We start from the raw sequence: 21,616 nt of genomic DNA on the forward strand, positions 1-21,616 counted from the left end.
AGAGAAATTTACTGTAACATCCCCTTGTATATTCTGAAAAATTTCCCCAAAATTATCCTTGCCAAAAAGATAAATTTTTTAAAAATGCTTTTATGAGAGAGATCTAAGAAAAATGGGAAGACATAATTGCTGAGTAGTTTTAACATATGGAGTTCTTAATTCATTCTCTTATTTGTCTATTTATGCAACAAATAATTTTTTCTAGTTTTGTTAAAATACAATTGACACAGAACATTATATAAGCTTAAGGTGTACAACAGAATGATTTGATATATGTATATACTGTGAAATGATTATCACAATAAGTTTAGTTAACATCACCTCACATAGTTACAAATGTCCTTTTCCTTATGAGAACTTTTAAGATCTATTCTCTCAGCAACTTTCAAATATACAATACAGTATTATTAACTATAGTCATCATGCTGTACATTACATCTCCAGAACTTATTTATTTTATAACTGGAAGTTTGTACCTTTTGACCACCTTCAACCAATTCCTCTACCCCTGGCAACCACAAATCTGATCTGTTTCTATGAGGCTTTTCTTTTTTTTTAAGATTCCACATATAAGTGAGATCATACAGCATTTGTTTTTTTTCTCTTATCTCACTTAGCATAATGCCCTCAAGATCCATCTATGTTGTTGCAAATAGCAGGATTTCCTCCTTTGTTACGGCTGAGTAGTGTTCCACTGTATACATACACCACATCTTCTTTATCCACTCATCTGTCAATGGACACTTAGGTTGTTTCCATGTCTTGGCTATTGTGAGTGAACACGAGGGTGCAGATATCTCTTCAACATAGTGACTTCATTTCTTTCAGATATATACCCAGAAGTCAAATTGCTGGATCACATGGTAGTTCCAGTGTTAATTTTTTGAGGAAACGCCATACTGTTTTCCATAGTGGCTGCACCAATTTACATGCCCACTAACACTGCATGAGGGTTCCCTTTTCTCCACATCCTCACCATTTGCTATCTCTTGTCTTTGATGATAGCCATTCTAAGAGGTGAAGTAACATGATTATTATTGAGCACTTTTTATATGCCAGGCACTGACCTAGACACTAGAAACAACTGAAAACAGCCATTAACCTACATTCTAAGAGGTTCTTATAAGTATTTTACATCCCTCCTCACCACCACCTTCTTTTAGCCACAGTTGGCAGAGGTGTTTTATTTTGCATATAGTCTAAAACACGAGCTTGACTATCCCAGACTTGTTAAAAACCACGATTTAAGGAATTCCCTGGCAGTCCAGTGGTTAGGACTCCACGCTTCCATTGCCAGGGGCCTGGGTTCAATCCCTGGTCGGGGAACTAAGATCCTGCAAGATGCATGGATGGAGGAGCCAAAAAAAAAATAAAAACCACCACGATTTACCCATATACTATACACCCTTCTCCCCAGCCCCCTGAATGCTGCTCCCCAGATGAATTCCTCTTACACACACTGGCTGTGTCTCCACCCTTCTCAAACTGTCTACAGCAATGATATCCAAGTGTAGACCCTGGACAAGCAGCATCAGCAACACTTGGGGGCTTATTAGAAATGCAGGTTCTCAGGCAGCAAACTCTGGGATGTATGCCCAAGTTTGAGAACCAGTTGTCTGCAGGAACTTACACTTTTCTATCAGAAATATAAAATTTTCTGTATTTGGAGGGCCACTTATTCTTTTCTTGCCAAATAATTTCTTTTTACCACTCCCATCCACTAAGCTACCTTTTTACCCACAAAGCTTTATTCAAGAAAACAGTTACTTTCTGCATCATGCTGGATAATGTCCTGTTCCAATTCCAACTGACTTTATTTTTCAAAAATCACTGAAAATAATTGTGTGCAGATAACACAGTCTGTGGTTGTTTGAGTTCAAATCCAGCTCCGCTGCTTGCTAGCTGAAGGCCTTGGGCAAGTTACTTAAAGCTGAGAGCCTGTTTTTTCATCTGTAAAACTGAAGGTAACGTTACCCACTACACAGGACTGCTGGGCAGATTAAAGGAGATAAACCACACAAAATATTGGAGACAGACCAAGCATTTCTACATTTTTATGTATTCTATAGGGCCTGCCATGTTATAGAGCATATTTAATCTATTAATAACATTAATTTCCTCTCTATTGCCCATCCATAAATCCAGTCCTATTTCCTACAACTTTCTAAAATAAAGCTTTCACTTCGGGTTTCTCTGGTGGTGCAGTGGTTGAGAGTCCGCCTGCCGATGCAGGGGACGCGGGTTTGTGCCCTGATCCGGGAAGATCCCACGTGCCGCGGAGCGGCTGGGCCCGTGAGCCATGGCCGCTGAGCCTGTGCGTCCGGAGCCTGTGCTCCGCAACGGGAGAGGCCACAACACTGAGAGGCCCGCGTACCAGAAAAAAAAAAAAAAAAAGAAAGTGCAGGATGAGCAGCTGCTTTTACAAGTGCATGAAGTAACCATGAGCTCCATGAGTAATCGACATAAACTTAACCTGTCTTCTGCCAAGTGTGGAAGTTATTCAACCACAGCTCACTCGAAGCACACATGGAGTTTATCTATAAACACATTTTTCATTACTAATCAAGTACTGGTTTCGTTGGCTTCATTTCCCCAACAGAACTGTATGCAACAAAATACCCTTTACCACAAGGTTGCGAGCTACTCCAGGAAGGGTCTCTTTAGGAAATACATTCTAGGTGCCATCCATTCAATGGTCACATCCTCCTCTCCTGAATGCCTGCTGTGTCATGCATGATCTTGGTCCGTTTTCTCTACTGCCGCTAGTAAGTGTATAACTCGGCCAGACCCTCACTTGTCTTCAGTGCCACTATCGTGTGCACAGTCCTCCAAGATCACTTTTAGGTGCATTAACATTTAGGACTGTTGTGTCCTCTTGCTGAAGTGACGCTGTGTTACATGAAATGTCCCTCTTTGTGTTGTGTTCTTTGCTCTGAAATCCACTTTGATGTTGATATAGTCACTCCAACTTTCTTTCGGTTACTGTTAGCACGCGATGTGTCTTTCTGTCCTTTCACTTTGCGTTGTGTCTTTATATCTAAAGTGGGTTTCTTGTAGATGGCATTTAACTGATCTTGCTTTTAACTGGGGTATTTAGACTCTTATCTTTAATGTGATAACTGGTAAGGATGGGTTTAATCTACCATTTTGCTGCTTGTTTTCTATTTGTCCCATTTGCTCTTTGCTCCCTTTCCCCCTCTTTGTCTGCCTTCTTTCGGACTGAGTATTTGGATTAATGTTTATTAAGTTTATTTCATTTTAATTCCTTTGTTGGTTTATTAGCCAAAACTCCTTGTGTTTATTTTAGTTGTCGCTTTAGGTTTTTAGCACACATCTGTAACTACCAGTCTTCCTTCAAGCGATATTACGCCCCTTCACATACAGTGAAGCAGCCTACTTCCATTTCCTCCCTCCCAGCCCCTCTGCTATTGTTACCACACTTTTTATTTCCACTGTATGTTATAAACCCCACATACATTGTTGTTATTTTTGCATAAGCAGGCAATTGTCTTTTAAAGAGAAATAACAAAAAAAGCCATTTATATTTACCCATGTAATGACCACTTTTACGGCTCTTCCCCTTACCACTTTTAACATTATTAAACCCTGCAGCTTGTGCAATTTCACTTTGCAACTGTGTTGTTGGATATTTGACCCCAAGACACATGGGCAAGGTGAGCAGGGACAGACACAGCAGCTAACAGGATGGATGCCTGAGTGAAAGCTAATTTTATAAAAGGTAATTTTATTATTTAATATAGTTTATATCATGCTACTTTTACAACCTCAAAACTGCAGGGGCTTGAACAGTGAATACTTGAATTATAAGAATGTTTTATAATATTGTAGTGGATTATTATCCATGTTAACCAATATTTAGCCAAAAAGGAGTTAATGCAACAATACATTCAACACGTATATTTGAGCCCTTGCCTTTCTAAGCTCTGGGGAAACTGCAGTGAACAAGACAAAATAAAACAAAAAAGTCCCTGACCGCATGGAGCTGACATTCTAGTGGCATCACCAAGCATCTTGGTTGGGGGCATACGGGAGGGATATGATCTCTGTTCTCACAAAATTCTCACTGCAGAAAGACATGTTATAGCCATGAAAATATAACGTAACAAAAATATAAAAGATATATACACAAACTGCAATGGGACAATGGCTAAGCTTCGCAATGGATAAGTCCTACTGTCAAACTATTTAAGATTCCCCAAAAGGAGCAGCTACTTATGCAGACATTTCAAGTTGAACTGGGTCCACATCCATTGCACAATATTAATCAATACCTATCAGAGCCAAATAAATTTCCTTCCCAAACAGGTGATGATTTAAAAAATTTGATGTAAATTCATTTGAAAGGCCACGTTTTATCATATTGCAGACACAGCACTAATATGGATTTGGCTCCTAGCATTGGGTGGATTTCTGAAGTGGCAGGATTGTGTCCTTTTTCTGCTGCATTTCCTAGGAGTGACTTCACAGTACTGAAAGTGGCTGAACATCAATAAAGGTTTGCTGAATGTTTGTCTTATGTTTTAGCAATGGAATATTTGGTTGTAAGAAACAAATCCACTGAGACTGGTTTAAATACAAAAGGAAACAGACTGAAAAGGAACAAGCCTATTTCATGGAACCCAAGGGCAGGAAATACAGCTGGACAGTAAAAGGGATCAGAACCAGAAGTAGGAAAACATTCAGATCAAGGTAGTCCATCTCTTGTTGCACCAGACGTCTTGCCTCTGCTTCTCTCGGTAACCGTGCGTCCCTCTCTCTCTACACAAAGCAGCTTTCTCTCTTCCCCACTTCACAAGGGCTTCTACTCCAAGCACACAATTGAGACTGAAAGTCTGCAGCCTAAATGGTTCAGCCAAGACCATGAATCAGCTGCCCCCAGGCCTGGGGTCCCCATCCTTGTCTATTCAGCTGATGTCAAAAGACCAACTCAAATTCTATGAATAGGTCCACCTCTAGAGGGGCTTCAGAGCAAGGAGACACCCCAAAAGGTGTCTACCACCCTTATCCCGTACGCTAGGCCAAGGTGAAACAAGAGAAAACTTCTCAGCAAACGCAAAGGGAGCTTCTGGGTGGTTCCTCAGTAGTGACTTAGTAAACAGGTCATTGTCATCATTCCCTGAACCAGGCATAAATAACCCTCAGAGCTGGGGCTCATGCCCACACCAGGAAAGCTGAAAGGAGACCAGGTGTCTGTCTTTCTCCATGACAAAACCTCAATGGCTGCGTAAAAGATGTTTACCTCTGAGCTAGTGCTGGGATCACAATACTGTTTCATTCAGGAGAAAAATGAAAAGGACACAGGCAAAAAAAAAAAAAAAGCGTCTCTCAAAAACTGCGGAAGACCACAATGAGTGAGGGCCATCGGCCCAATAAAGTAGACAGGAGTAGGGCTTGGCAGTCCCACTGCTCTTTGGGCTCAGGGCCCTCCACCTTGACAAGCAGCACCAGGGCTGCAGGAACTCTGAGTTCACCCTAGCCTAGGAACAGTCATTTATGGGGAGATGAGTAACGATGGCCAGTCTTTGGAGGAGACATAAAGTCTGCTCAGCAGCTGTGGATGGGCACCCATGCCAGTTTGCAGCATGCCCCTCCCACCTCCCAAAGGAGGCCAGCCAGAGTGTGGTAATGAAACTGCACATAGTGGAAATGGGATCTAAATGAGTTTAAACTGATTTACGTTAGCTTTTATAAAGATTACTCTACATCAGGAAAGTGCTACCACTGTGAAATAATGTCGACAATCCTTAAGACCTCCACCTAATGGTACTTGCACAGAATATTTATATTCCTCATCACAGGAACAAGGACCATAATGGATACTGTTTTTGTTTTATTAGGGATGCATATTTAAATTAATCTGCTATTTGCCTAAACAATTAGCTGCTTCTGTTTGCATGCACAAAGCCAAAACTGCAATTAGGCTTCCATCAAAAAGATAAGTCCCAACTAAAACTGTCCCAGTGGAATCATAAGAGCTCAGGGCAGAACTTCCCAAAATTGCTTTTTAGCATAATGGTAATTATGTTAATTGCTTGAAAGGTAAATAACTGCTGAACTGGTTTTGGAAAAAGACAATTGGTATTATCCCTCCCCTCTGATCTTTTTCATGCACCATTAAATTTAAAACAGGTTAACAGTTTAGAAAGTCATAGACTGGTCACTTATTGAACTGCACAGTTTGTCTGGTGGTCTTTCGAGCTTTTTTTCTTTTTTTTAATTAATTAATTTATTTATTTTTGGCTGAGTTGGGTCTTCCCTGCTGTGCGCGGGCTTTCCCTAGGTGTGGCAAGCGGGGGCTACTCTGCCTTGCGGTGCACAGGCTTCTCATTGCAGTGGCTTCCCTTGTTGCGGAGCTCGGGCTCTAGGTGCGCGGGGCTTCAGTAGTTGTGGCGCATGGGCTTAGTTGCTCTGCAGCATGTGGGATCTTCCCGGACCAGGGCTCGAACCCGTGTCCCCTGCATTGGCAGGCGGATTCTTAACCGCTGCGCCACCAAGGAAGTCCCATAGCGCTTTCCTTTCTTTCTTTTTCTTTTTTTTTTTGGTACGTGGGCCTCTCACTGTTGTGGCCTCTCCTGTTGCGGAGCACAGGCTTCGGACGCACAGGCTCAGCGGCTATGGCTTACAGGCCCAGCTGCTCCGCGGTATGTGGGATCTTCCCGGACCGGGGCACGAACCATGTCCCCTGCATCGGCAGGTGGACTCTCAACCACTGCGCCACCAGGGAAGCCCCCATAGCGCTTTCTTGATCAGAACTTATTTTAGCCATGAGCTCCTGTTCACTTGAGCTTGCACAATAAACACCTGAGGCTTGGTCTCAGCTTCATAATAATTAAGTAGACAAGATCAACTAACTGCAGTTCAGACACTGAGTGACGTTGACTATTCATAAATTTCCACCATGTAAATAAACACTTGCCTATAAGAAATTAAGGAGGAGTCAAAGGAAATTCTGCAATGAGAAAAAGCACCTTAACAGAAATTTAAAATACACCCATACAGGTCGTAGGTGATCAGTAAATGTTCCTTGCTCTTCCCTGTATGTCAAAGGAGGAGCCATGCAAGAAAGTCAATCCTGCAGATCTCTGGCCGACAGAGAAAAGGCGTATTTTTACTACAGTGTAAACCTGGAGCAAACAGGGGCCCAGGGCAGGCCACCTCCCAGCCCTGAGGAGGCTGGCCAAGTGCATGTGTGTGTGTGGGGATGCTTCTGACCCAGGATGGGGTGAGGATGGAGTTGGGCCCCACCCAGTCCAGGGGCCCTGATATTTGCCCTTCAGGCACTGCTCTCAGCCCAAATATTTGGAGGTTTGCCTGCTGAGCTTCTCCTTGGCCCATGGCAGTCATGGGAGTGCTGACTGGGGTGTGTGTGTGGTGTGTGTGTGGTGGGTGTGTGGTGTGTGGTGTGTGGTGTGTGTGTGATGCAGTAACCAAAAATAGCTTTGATGAAGCTTGGACCAGGCTGGGAAAGTAGGAAGAGCTGGGAGAGGGGAGAGTCAGGAGGCAGCCAAGCACAGGTCCCAGTAGTAACATTTTTGGTGGGACTGGGGTTCATTGATATAGACGCTTCTCATAAACCCACAGCTGAATGACTGCTTTCCCTCTTGCATGTCTCATGTCTAAGCGTAAGGCGCTCCTTGTAACCAGTTGCGTAAAATATCTGCATCATGGGCACATGTTAAAGAATCTGTGTGTTAAAGAGACGTGTGCTGAAGAAACCAGTTGTTAAGAGATTTTCAAGGATGCTTCAAGGGTTATTTCTTTGGGCTTCTTCATGTTTGATTCATGTATTAAATCGGGCATTTAGAATAAATAAATAAATAAATATACCCACGGCACTCACTAAACGTGTACCTCTTCACTCATTAAGTCTACACAACATCACTATGAAATGTAAGCCAGAGATGTAAGTGGCGTAAAGTTTGAGAGGACAAAACAAGTTCTGGGGCTTCCCTGGTGGTGCAGTGGTTGAGAGTCCGCCTGCCGATGCAGGGGACACGGGTTTGTGCCCCGTTCTGGAAAGATCCCACATGCCGCGGAGCGGCTAGGCCCGTGAGCCATGGCCGCTGGGCCTGCGCGTCCGGAGCCTGTGCTCCTCAACCGGAGAGGCCACAACAGTGAGAGGCCCGCATACCACCAAAAAACAAACAAACAAACAAACAAACAAAACCCCAAGAAACAAGTTCTGCTTTCATGGGAGAAGAGGTCAGTAGGACATTAAAATCAGCGTAAACAAGGGACATAGAGAAGGGCTAAATCATGGAGGGTCTTGAAACAAAAAACTAAATGAAGTTTATCCCTCACCTAGATGCTGCATCCACTCATCCTCAACGTCCCAGCTGAACAGAGCTCTAAAGCTGAACTCTGTTGCTTATGGCAGAAAAACAATACATATGAAGTATTCTGGAAGCTGCATTCCAGACTGACAAGGGAATGTGAATGGGCTTGTGGACCAATGAAGTGACTGGTTAGTGCATAAGCAAAGGAACGACAAGACATAAGATCACCAAGGCAGAAATTGAGTCAAGAAGGAGGAAAGATGAATATATTTAGTAGTCTCAAGTTCAAAGCAGAAAGAAAGAACATTCTAAAAAGAAGAATCAAAAACAAAGAGACAGTAAATTAAAAAGGAGGCAAGTGATATAGTGTAGGAATATGACAATGTGACTAAATAGAAACATTTACAGTTAGCAAAGTCAAAGGAAAAACAGATCAATGAGGAAGAATTTGGACCAGCTCTTCTATAAGGGGAAGTGCAGAGAAGGCAGATAGTGCAAGAAAGACATCATTGTGCACACAGCCACTAACTCCAGCCAATTTTCTCCTGCACTGTAACTAAGTGATGTAAACAATATAGAGTATATCTGGAAAACTATATCAGACACTGGGAGTGGTGAACGTCTCTAGAGAAGAGAGGGGGTGACTGGGGGGAACCAGGACCCGGTAGTGGTAGGGAGAGAAAGAACACTTTTTTACTAGATGTTTTTTCTACATGTAATACTACATCAAACAATTTGTTATAATTTGTACACATATCTTTATAAATATTAATTTTATCAGTGATGAGATATCTTTATTATTTTTCCCAATCACAATCCACATAATTTTATAATTAATATTTAACATGGATATACAAAATTAAATTAAAAACTCAAATTCTACTTCCGATTCATTGATGGGTTAAAGTGAACTAAACTCCAAAGGAAAGGACTTCCCTCGTGGCGCAGCGGTTAGGATTCCGCCTGCCAATACAGGGGACATAGGTTCGAGCCCTGGTCTTGGAAGATTCCACATGCCACGGAGCAACTAAGCCTGTGCGCCACAACTACTGAGCCTGATCTCTAGAGCCCGCGAGCCTCAACTGCTGAGCCCGCATGCCACAACTACTGAAGCCCACGTGCCTAGAGCCCGTGTTCTGCAACAGGAGAGGCCACCACAATGAGAAGCTCACACACCGCCGCAAGAGTGGCCCCCGCTCGCTGCAACTAAAGGGAGCCCACGCGCAGAAGGGAAGACCCAATGCAGCCAAAAATGAATAAATAAAATAAATTTAAAAAAAAAAAAAAAAAAAAAAAACCTCCAAAGGAATCTGTAACATCACCACCACTTCTCCTGGATCAGGCCGGCACAGGGCCTGGGCCAGGACTGGCATTCAGTAGGGCCTGGGCCAGGACTGGCATTCAGTTAAGTCTTAGCCTCCTTGTTCTTTTTCTTTTTAAAACTACTGTTTACTGCTAACAGGAAAATATGTCTGTCTTCAAAAATAGCTCCACTCATATGTTGAGTGATATAACTGTGTAATATTTAGAAACCTGTGTAATTTAAAAGCAATGCTGGTAACTACTGAAGCTGAGGGACAGGGATGTGGGGGCTCATCATACTATTCTCTCCACTTCTGCATATTTTGAATTTTCCATAATAAAATGGTTTTAAAAAATAATTTGAAAGGCTATCTCTAACAAAAGTAAAAACATATTAACTTTTATCTTACAAATGTTTTCAGTAGCTGCCCTGAAAACTAAGTGACTTCTCAATCAGGATGGATTTACAATGAAAGTTCTAATGATAACACTAAAGGATTTTTACATCTATGTTCATGAGGACTATCAATCTGTAGTATACTTGTTATCATATATTAGTTATTATTTTTTCTTCTTTAGTCTTGATAGGTAATGCTGGCCTCACAAGCTGAGTTGAGAAGTGTTCCTCTTAGTCTATTTTATGGAAGTGTGTAGAACTGGTATTATTTCTTCCTTAAATGTCTGGGAGAATTCACCAGTAAAGCCATTTGGCTTGCAGTCTTCTTTGTGGAAACTTCTAAATTACAAACTCAATTTATTTAATGGAAATATAGCTATTCATGTTTTACAGTTCTTATTAAGTGAACTTAGGTAGTTTGTTTTTCAAAAAATCAATGTATCCATTTTATCTAACTGGTTGAATTTACTGGCATAAAGTTGTTCATAATAGTTCACTGTAACTTTTTAATATCTATAGGATCTGTAGTGATGTCCCCTCTTACATTCCTCATGCTGGTAATTCATTTCTTCTCTCTTTTTTTCCTGATCAATCTGGTTAGGGTTTGTCAATTCGGTCAAAATTTTCAAAGGAACAGTTGCCCATTTCATTGATTTTCCTCTACTGTTTTTTTCTCTATTCTACTTCATTGATTTCTGCCTTTATCTTTATTACTTTATTCCTTCTGCTTATTTTGTTTAACTTTCTCTTCTTTTTCTAGTTTAAGGTGAAAAACTATACTGTTGATTTGAGACTTTCTCTTTTCTAATATAAGCACTTAATGCTATAAATTTCCTTCTAAGCATTGCCTTAGCTACATCCCATATACTGATATACTGTTTCTAAATTTCATTCAGTTCAAAATTTATGCATCGTGCTGTGTCATTAAAAATCAGTGTTCAATATATACGGAATCTAAAAAAATGGTTCTAATGAACCTAGGGGCAGGACAGTAATAAAGATGCAGACGTAGAGAATGGACTTGAGGACACAGAGGGGGAAGGGTAAGCTGGGATGAAGTGAGAGAGCAGCACTGACATATATACACTACCAAACGTAAAATAGCTAGCTAGTGGGAAGCAGCTGCAACATACAGGGAGATCAGCTCGGTGCTGTGTGACCACCAAGAGGGGTGGGATAAGGAGGGTGGGAGGGAGATGCAAGAGGGAGGGGATATGGGGATATATGTATGCATATAGCTGATTCACTTTCTTGTACAGCAGAAACTAACACAATGTTGTAAAGCGATTATACTCCAGTAAAGATGTTAAAAAAAAAATCAGCGTTCAATATACACTATGGAATATTAGCCATAAAAAGGAACGAAAATGAGTTATTTTTAGTGAGGTGGATGGACCTAGAGTCTGTCATACAGAGTGAAGTCAGTCAGGAAGAGAAAAACAAATACCGTACGCTAACGCATATGTATGGAATCTAGAAAACTGGTACTGATGGACCTAGTGGTAGGGCAGGAATAAAGATGCAGACGTTGAGAACGGACTTGAGGATACAGTGGGGGAAGGGGAGGCTGGGACACAATGAGAGAGTAGCACTGACATATACACACGACCAAATGTAAAATAGATAGCTAGTGGGAAGCTACTGCATAGCAGAGGGAGATCAGCTCAGTGCTCTGTGATGACCTAGAGGGGTGGGATAGGGAGGGTGGGAGGGAGACTCAAGAGGGAGGGGATATGGGGATATATGTATGCATATAGTTGATTCACTTTCTTGTGCAGCAGAAACTAACACAACGTTGTAAAGCGATTATACTCCAATAAAGATGGATTTAAAAAAATATATCAGTGTTCAGTAAAACCACCCCCAAGTTAACCAAAGGATTAACACCAAACCTTGTATCATAAATGCAATGTGCCACTGTTTCCTGCATGATAAAACTATTTCAAATTATTTTCACTAGTAACTTCAAAATTTTGTAGTCATCCTAGAAATTGATCATCTACTAATGTGTGCCTAAAGCATGAGAACTTCCCTCTCCAGTGTTTCTTAAATTTGAGTTTGCAGACCTCTAAGAATTCATCTATGAATCAGTCAGTGTGAAAAACAAAGCATTACAAGGCACACAGGTGATCACTTGGTGCCAACAGCCTGTGACTACAAAATGCAAATTCAAATAATGAGATCTCTCAGTATGGTTTAGTTACAAGGTCAAAAGATCCAGATTCCTTTTTAAAATTACCATAAAAATACACAGATTTTAAAAAACTTCCTGGGCTTCCCTGGTGGCGCAGTGGTTGAAAATCTGCCTGCCAATGCAGGGGACACGGGTTCGAGCCCTGGTCTGGGAAGATCCCACGTGCCGCAGAGCAACTGGGTCCGTGAGCCACAACTGCTGAGCCTGCGCGTCTGGAGCCTGTGCCCCGCAACAAGAGAGGCCGCGACAGGGAAAGGCCCACGCACCGCGATGAAGAGTGGCCCCCGCTTGCCGCAACTAGAGAAAGCCCTCACATGAAACGAAGACCCAACACAGCCAAAAATAAATAAATAAATAAATAAATAATCCTTCCCTCTACTACTAAAAAAAAAAAAAAAAAAAAAAAAAAAAAAATTTTCTAGAGACCTCACAACTCCCACCCACGATTTTATCTGTGGAATGCTACTTGAGGAACACTGAACTATTATTTAGTTACAATGCATATTCAGTCCAAAGCACATATAAGCAAGTGTAAAACAAATATAACTTCAAACTCCCCTCACTGAAGAATAGAAAAACTTTAAAAAAGCATTTTTATTCAGCAACTTCCTCCATCACATAAACATAGTCTCTATGGCTTGTCTATGAAACAAAATCTAACACCCTAGACCATTCCAGGCGGCAGTCAACTTTAAAGTTCAGTGCCCTAAGAAATACTTCCTCAGTATGGAAAGAACCACCTCAGTTCAAAACTCTGCATTTCAATTTTTAAATCCACTCTGAATATCTTTAAAATGTGAGCACTCTTACTGTTAAGAAAAAAGGACTCCATCTGGTATTTTTTTGGTTTTTATCAGAAAGTTGTTTCATATTGTTTTATCCACTGAGTGTCTGAATAAGACTCCTAAGACCTAAGGGTAGGCAACGGTTTCAGGCAAGAATTACTTATTGAAACTTTTAAGAGAAAAATGACCAGAAAAGGCAGGCCTTGAAAACACAAAATTCTCCACAATCCACAGTCAGGTATCTTAGCCATCTCCCAAGCAATGCATTATTATGTTAATAATCCACTTCTGAAACACCAGGGGAGAGGAGAAGATTGAATATTACATTCAAAGGTTATGCTATTAAATTGAAATGTCATCATCAACATACAAATGAGACACATAAACAAAACTATTGAAGAACTGATTTTTTATTAAACATAAAATTACAAATAAAACTTCAGAAGCACCTAGTCTCTACAGCCGTCCAAAATATAGTCCTACTATTCACTGCTAAGAAGACACTTGGAGAGACCCACTCCCACCCATTGTGTGCACGACAGTAAATGAGAAATCATAGTCACTTCGGCCCAGGTCAGGCACAACCCTAGACAATGGAGCATGGGTGTATTCAGACAATTGCACTAGGAGTGCTGTAGGAGTGGATAAGCCACTTTGCCTTGCTTGATGGCACCACAGAAAGACGACTGTTGGCTGTCCTATCTAGGCTTCCACATGCTAATGTGCACTGGGTCTTGTCTCTCCTCTCTCCACTGAGGGGGACAAATAAGAACTTCTTTGCACCTAAGAAGTGTGTAACCTCATTTCTCACCGAAGAGTGAGTTTTCGTGACAAACTCTGAACAGGGAGCGGGTTTCGAGTATACTGCCATTCCCCAGTGCTGCGGCTCCAGGCCAAAGGCAGGCAAGCATGGAGCAGATGGAGTCCTGGCAAGGTCTGCACTGTCCCTGCATTAGTAGCATCTGCTCATTACTCAGAACCTTCGCCTGCTTTATCTAATGCTCCAGGAAAAGCATTTTGATTTGATTCATTTCGGTACGGTAACGTGCAACACAATTAGTGGTAAAATCAAACTGGAGGACGGCCAGTGCTGACAATCGGAAACAAGGCAGAAGAAATATGAGGCCAGTGGGTTGGAATTCAAAAAATCACAACTGTGGATCATCTTGCCAAATCTCAACACCCCAGGTGGGTGGTACAGTGTTCCTGCAGGGCCAGGAGACTAAAAAGGACGTGGGGATGACTAACTTTTTCCCAAAGCAGTTTCCATCTCCCCCTCTGGACCTGACTCCTTCTGCGGAGAATATGTGTACAGACAGACCATCAAGGGGGTCTCAATAGCTACAGAGCTTCCCTTTGGCACAAACAGGGAGCTGAAGTTCACTGGCTCATTTTATTATCTTATTCTTCTTTTCTGTGGGGCACAGTCACGAATTTCAGACCTCACGAGGTGAATTTCCTTTGTGCTATGGCACTGCCTAAGAAGCGCATGTTCCCTGCTCCTAGAAAGAAGCAATACAAAATGTGTGTTTGATTATTTCAACCTGTCTTTGCCCAGAAGTAGTTACTCAGGAGTAGGTTGGTACAAATACCACAGTGACAATCTGTTAAACTGAAGTAAGACCAAAGACAATGCTACCTGAGGTCTGGGGTGAGGTTGGAGGGGGGAATGAGAAGCTGTTGCTTATCTCAGAAAGTAACAATTCCCATCAGACTGGTAAAACAAGCTGAGTGAGACAGGAGCAAGAAAACACAGGAGCTTTTATCAAAGAAACAATCCTAATACCAAAAGGAATTCAAGACAAAGCAAAGATTTCAATGTAAATGATGCAGCCAAGGAAGTACTATAGATTTTACCCACAGAAGGGTAAAATGAAACCCAAAATAGTAAGACAGACAAACGTGATGATGTAAGTGTAAACAACTAGACAGATCAACTGAACAGAATGTAACATCCAGAAACAGACCGAAATACTAAAAGAGTTTCAGATGCAAAAACCTGTAAAGGCAGCACCTCAAACCAGTGAGGTAGAGATGGGCTTTCTAATAAGAGATGCTGGAAAGATATAATCAGATTCATATACTATTCTAGGATGAACTCTATACTGGTCAAGATTCAAATATAAAGATAAGCCATAACACTATCATCCAAAAGAACACAAATAACAAATGTTGGCAAGGATGTGGAGAAAAGGGAACCCTTATACACTGCTGGTGGGAATGTAAATTGGTGCAGCCACTGTGGAAAACAGTATGGAGGTTCCTCAAAAAACTAAAAATATAACTACCATATGACTAAGCAATTCCACTCCTGGGTATATATTTGAAAAAAAAATGAAAACATTAATTTGAAAAGATACATGCACTCCAATCTTCATAGCAGCATTATTTACAATAGCCAAGATATGGAAGCAACCTAATTGTCCATCAACAGATGAATGGGTAAAGAAGATGTGGTGTACACACACACACACACACACACACACACACACACACAATGGAATACCTCTCAGCCATAAAAAAGAATAGAATTTTGCCATTTGCAACAACATGGATGGACTTAGAGGGCATTATGATAAGTGAAATAAGTCAGACAGAGAGACAGATACTGTATGATCTCACTTATATGTGGAATTTTAAAAATAAAACAAACTAGCAAATACAACAAAAAAGAAGCAGACTCATAGATACAGAGAATAAACTAGTGGTTACTACTGGGAGAGGGAAGGGGGAGGGGCAGATGGGGCAAGATGGGGTAGGGGTTTAAGAGGTACAAACTACTATGTATAAAATAAATAAGCTACCAGGATATATTGTACAGCACAGGGAATATAGTCAATATTTTAGAAAAACTATAAATGGAGTACAACCTTTAAAAATTGTGAATCACTATGTTGTACACCTGAAATTTATATAGTATCATCTCAATAAAAAAAAAAAAATTTAAAGCCCTAACAGTAACAGAAGAAAAAAGAATTATAAGTAGCAGGTACACATGTGAAAAAATTCAACCTCTCTCACACTAAGAGAAATGTAAGTTGAAACATTTGAATACCATTTCTTATCTATCAAAGTGACAAATACTGAACAGTTTGAAACATACTTTGCTGAGAAAATGGGCACAACCTCATACCCTGCTGGTTCGAGTGCAAAGTAATATAAGCCCATTCGCACCCACCTTTTGACCCAGATATTTCTGTAGGAAATAATCCTTCCTGCATTTACATGAAATGTCATATATACAAGGCTTTTCACTACCACACTGTAATAGCAAAAGCATAACACAACTGTTCCTCAATAAAGGACTGTGTAAATAAACCACAGTGCCTGTACACAATGGAATACCATGAAAAAGGAGCATCTTCTCCATACACTGACATGGACAACGTTTCAAGCTATGTCATTAACGAGATGTAAGCATTCCCAGGTTTATTACAGCATTATTTACAATAGCCAAGATATGGATACAAGCCAAATGCCCATCAATGGATGAATGGATAAAAAAGACGTGGTATACATACACAATAAAATATTATTCAGCCATGAGAAAGAAGGAAATCCTGCCATTTTCAAGAACGTGGATGGACTTTGAGCATATTATGTTAAGTGAGACAAAGTCAGAGAAAGACAAGTACTATATGGTATCACCTACATGTGAAATCTGAAAAAGTCAAACCTGTTTAAAAAAACGGAGTAAAACGGTGGTTACCAGGGGGTGGGGGGACAGGTGGGATAAGATTGATGGTGTTTAAAGGTACAAACTTGTAACAAGTGGTGAATAAACCACAGGGTTCTAATGTATAGTATAATGAATACAGATAACAATATTGTACTGTAATTATGTAGTGATAAATATCACTACAATGGCAGCCATATTACAGTATATAAATGTATCAAAGTAACACACTGTATACCTTAAACTTACACAATGTTACATGTCAAATTTATCCAATTAAAAAAAAGATACGCCATTAAGTGAAAAAAACCAAGGTATGGGATGATATAAACTAGTAAAAAAACCAAGGTATGGGATGATATAAACTAGTATGCTATCTTTTGTTTGAAAAGGAGGGAAGGGACTTCCCTGGTGGCGAAGTGGTTAAGAATCCGCCTGCCAATGCAGGGGACACAGGTTCGTTCCCTGGTCCAGGAAGATCCCACATGCTGCGGAGCAACTAAGCCCGTGCGCCACAATTACTGAAACCCACGCCCCTAGAGCCCGTGCTCTGCAACAAGAGAAACCACCGCAATGACAAGCCCACACACCACAACGAAGAGTAGCCCCCGTTCACCGAAACTAGAGAAAGCCCACGCGCAGCAAAGATGACCCAACGCAGCCAAAAAAAAAAAAAAGGGCGGGGGGAGGAGAGAATGTGAATAGATACTAATACTTACTTGTATTTACAATAAAGAAATACTGGAAGGATCGAAAACAAACTAAAAAATATGGCTGCTTTAGAATGGAGTGGACAAAAATGGGTAGAAGCAAGACTTGGCAATGCATAACTTTATATATTAGCTTGATCTTACATCCCTTAAAAATGTATTACTTAGTCAAATGCATTAAATTACAAAATAAAACCCACTCATTTACGGATTAAAAAATTAAAATCATATATACACATACACACATAACTACTGTCTAGAAAAATAAACCATAAACAAAGTCCACTGAAGAATAAGGGACAGGGCCTCCCTGGTGGCGCAAGTGGTTGAGAGTCCGCCTGCCGATGCAGGGGATACGGGTTCGTGCCCCGGTCTGGGAGGATCCCATATGCTGCGGAGCGGCTGGGCCCGTGAGCCATGGCCGCTGAGCCTGCGCGTCCGGAGCCTGCGCGTCCGGAGCCTGTGCTCCGCAACGGGGGAGGCCACAACAGTGAGAGGCCCGCATACCGCCAAAAAAAAAAAAAAAAGAATAAGGGACAAATTGAGAAAATATTTAAAATCAATGACAAGGGTTATTTCCTTAGCCCTTTATTTTCAACTGCAGAAGATAACAACCCAAAGAAAATGGGGAAACAATCTGCAGAGAAAGAAATACAAACACCTAAGAACACAATGAAAATATATACTTATATACTTATATATATAAGTTCATATATACTTATATAAAGAAAGGTAAACAAAAACAACAGTGAAATACCATGTCCACCTATCAGACAAGCATGAGGAAGCAGTCATTCTCATATACTTTTAGTGAGACTATAAACTAGTGAAACCCTTTTGGAGGGCAATCTGGCAGCATTTATCAAAATGTAAAGCATCTGTAGCCTCCAATCCGGTAATTACTGGTAATTTACTCTGTGACTACACTTGCATAAGTCCATCACAATACTTGTTCAAGGATATTGTTTTGCAGCACTGCTTCTAATAACAACAACAACAAAAACCAATCCAAATGTGCACCATTAAGGGCCCTAATAAATATAGTACAGCCACATAATGCAATACTACACAAGCTAAAAAAGAACACGGTTTACCTATAAGTGCTAATATGGAAAGATCCCAAGATGTGTCATTAGGTGAAAAAGCAACATGCAGAAGAGTACACAGAGTGGGACATACGTGTGAAACGTCAGAGGAACTAGGACTAGGGGAGCAGGCAGGAACACTTCAACTTCTTTGTATACATTTTCTTTTTTTATATATTATCCTTTTGTGCTTTGTTTGAATTTTAACTACGAAATTTTTTTAAACCAAGTATTTAAAATACATTATGACAATTATGTGCCAAGTATTTACTGAAAAAAGAAGTTTCCCTAGCCTATCTACAAGGTTTCCTAATATTTCTGTGCAACGACAGGGATAAGGGTGACAACTACAATTCTAACCAACAAACTAAAACCAGCAGCACACTTGCACATCACCAAAAGCTGTATTTTCAAGCTCACAAGATATGAGATGTGAGGGTGCAAAAAACTGAGATGCACCTCTTTATAAGTGTCTCTGTGGAGTCATCACATAAACAGCACTACATCCCTGGCACGGCCTAGAAGATACAACCAAAGTTCTCGATTTGCTACTGATGAATGATTCAACCTCAAGGAAATAACTTAGTCGGCTTCTCTGGACCTCAGTCTCCCGATCTGAAGAAGAATGTGTGTGTGGCAGGAAGAGGCTACTGGATGGTTCTAAAACTGTATATGGGAGCTTCCCTGGTGGCGCAGTGGTTGAGAGTCCGCCTGCTGATGCAGGGGACACGGGTTCATGCCCCGGTCCGGGAAGATCCCACATGCCGCAGAGCGGCTGGGCCCGTGAGCCATGGCCGCTGAGCCTGTGCGTCCAGAGCCTGTGCTCCACAATGGGAGAGGCCACAACAATGAGAGGCCCGCGTACCACAAAATAAATAAATAAATAAATAAAACTGTATATGATTCTAACTTAAAAGTATTACAACTTCTGCATAGTTGTTTGAAAAAAACCTCAGTGATAATTCGGCACATAGGAATCACACTCAAGCTGCTCTTATGTTATCTATCCAGGATGTTAACCAACATACACGAACTATGACATACCCCAGAGACAGCTTAGCTGAATTTCTAGAGGCTGAAGGAAAATCCATCAATGGTGCCCAACTAATGTCAAACCAAAAAAACAGAGTTCATGTTGTTAAAGTAATAAAATGAAAATATTTAATATTTCAGCTCTAATTTTTATTTCTTAAAGGCATATGGATATAAAATTCCCCATTAGCTCCTTTACTACAGTTTTGTCCCTCTGAGCTACCTCTGAAGATCTGCAACCATGCCATGACAGGAATGCTAACATTTTGCAATATCTTGTGATCCAACTTTCAGGCAAGTGGGGAAACAAAGCTTTTGGAGACTCAAACTTTACAACATAATGGAAGTCAGGAGCATGAGAGGTAGTAATACAATATCACGGCCATCAAAATTATGAGACTCTTCTTACCTAGTGCTGTAAATCCACAGTTGCCCCCACACAAAGAGAATTCTGTTGGTCCCAGAGAGACAACATATTACCATAAATTATCTCGTATGGTATGTAAGTGCCAGGAAAAGGTAGGCCCTGCCTACCTTTATTTTTCTATTTCCATATTTGTCAACAGATTATCTATGTCTATCCTCTTTTCACTGTTTCCTTTGGATCAAGCAGAGACTAAGGGAAAAGTAGGCCAAGTATACTTAACACCAAACAAGTTATTTGCTTAAGATGGCTTGGCCAGCCTTGTGTCTGGCTCTAAAACCCAGCCCTACAGTTCCAGTAGGAATTAAACACCAGTTTCAAAGGGCGCTGTGTTCCAATGCCTACTAATGCATTGAGGGTTATTGGCCAACTTCTTCACATAAAGACAAGAATAAGGGTGTGTGTGTGTGAATATGTGTGTGCCCACATGTATGTATGGAGGGATTATGGGTGGAGCCGGCCACAGCTGCTTAATTTTTGTCAAGCTTTGTCAAGGAGGCTTGTGGTTACTTACCATCCTCATAAGCCGCTACCGCCAGCGAGCTGTTTATCCTCACAAAGGAGACATATGGCTGCATTCCAGGCTCATCCTCCTCGTAGTCCGATTCCAGGAAGGGGGCTGTGTAGTCCCAGGTGCGGGTGTCCCACACCCTCACGTCCCCTGATGTGTATCTGGAAGAGAAGGACACGCTTGGTTCCAAACGGGGAGTGGAGAGCAGGGCCACCGTGGAGAGAGTGGAGAAGCCTTAAAACGACAGAGGCGTCCGATCTGGCCGGTGTGGGGCCACTGCTGCAGCACTGCTTACACGAGTCACTCCAACAAGAGGAAATGGCAACTCGTAACAGAAAGGCCAAGAGCACGTTTCCTGTTCTCGTAACACAATGGGACAATTTCAAATGAGAATACTAGAATAAAAAATTGAGTAGCGGGCTTCCCTGGTGGCGCAGTGGTTCAGACTCCGCCTGCCGATGCAGGGGACGCGGGTTCGTGCCCCGGTCCGGGAGGATCGGACATGCCGCGGAGCGGCTGGGCCCGTGAGCCATGGCCGCTGAGCCTGCGCGTCCGGAGCCTGTGCTCCGCAACGGGAGAGGCCACAACAGTGAGAGGCCCACGTACCGAAAAAAAAAAAAATTGGGTAGCAAGATCTCCTCGTTTTTCCTTTTTGACCATTATAACCAATCTGCTAACTTAAGTCCTCCCAGTAAAGGGATCACTAGCAGAAATGTGTAGAAGCCACACTATTTATACACAGACGCACACACGCGAAAGACAGAGAGGGAACTGCTAAGGACTAATGGTCTTACAGGCACAAGCTTTCTAATACTTCATCCATGCATCAGAGTTGACTGATTAAAGTCCCTAAAGACTAATTGATTTGCTGAAACAATTAAATCTTGCCTTTAGCAGCCAGACAGTGCTGCCTTCTCATGAAAGCTCTTGCCGAAATGTCTGACACTCCCCGGTCTTGCCCGCTCAGAGGACAGGAGCCCTCACTCTCTCCGATTCCTCCTGCCACTCCAGCAAATGCCTCGCTCCATCGAAGCCAAGGCAGGGCCGGAACCTGCTCAGACACCAGGCCCTGACGTTAATGGAATGGCCAGGTGATGAGGTGGTGTGCTGGCTGCCCCTGAGGTGTCTACGCTAAGCTCCTCACATCTGCTACAGGGGGTTTGATTCAGCATGTAAAGCAACGGTGGGAAAGCACGTTAGAAA

At 41.6% G+C, this 21,616-nt stretch overlaps 1 protein-coding gene across 2 annotated transcripts in view; it reads right to left on the reverse strand.

The window, feature by feature from the left end:
• The window catches only part of FBXW8 (F-box and WD repeat domain containing 8), a 116,565-nt gene that overhangs the window by 50,137 nt on the left and 44,812 nt on the right, over positions 1-21,616 (reverse strand). For both annotated transcript variants that reach the window (XM_060118850.1, XM_060118849.1), the window contains one exon: positions 20,417-20,574. In XM_060118850.1, coding sequence (XP_059974833.1) covers positions 20,417-20,574 — 158 coding nt within the window. The remainder of the gene's footprint in view (positions 1-20,416; positions 20,575-21,616) is intronic.

The sequence above is a fragment of the Mesoplodon densirostris genome, chromosome 15 (genome assembly GCF_025265405.1).
Source record: "Mesoplodon densirostris isolate mMesDen1 chromosome 15, mMesDen1 primary haplotype, whole genome shotgun sequence".
In the NCBI taxonomy this organism is placed as follows: domain Eukaryota; kingdom Metazoa; phylum Chordata; class Mammalia; order Artiodactyla; family Ziphiidae; genus Mesoplodon; species Mesoplodon densirostris.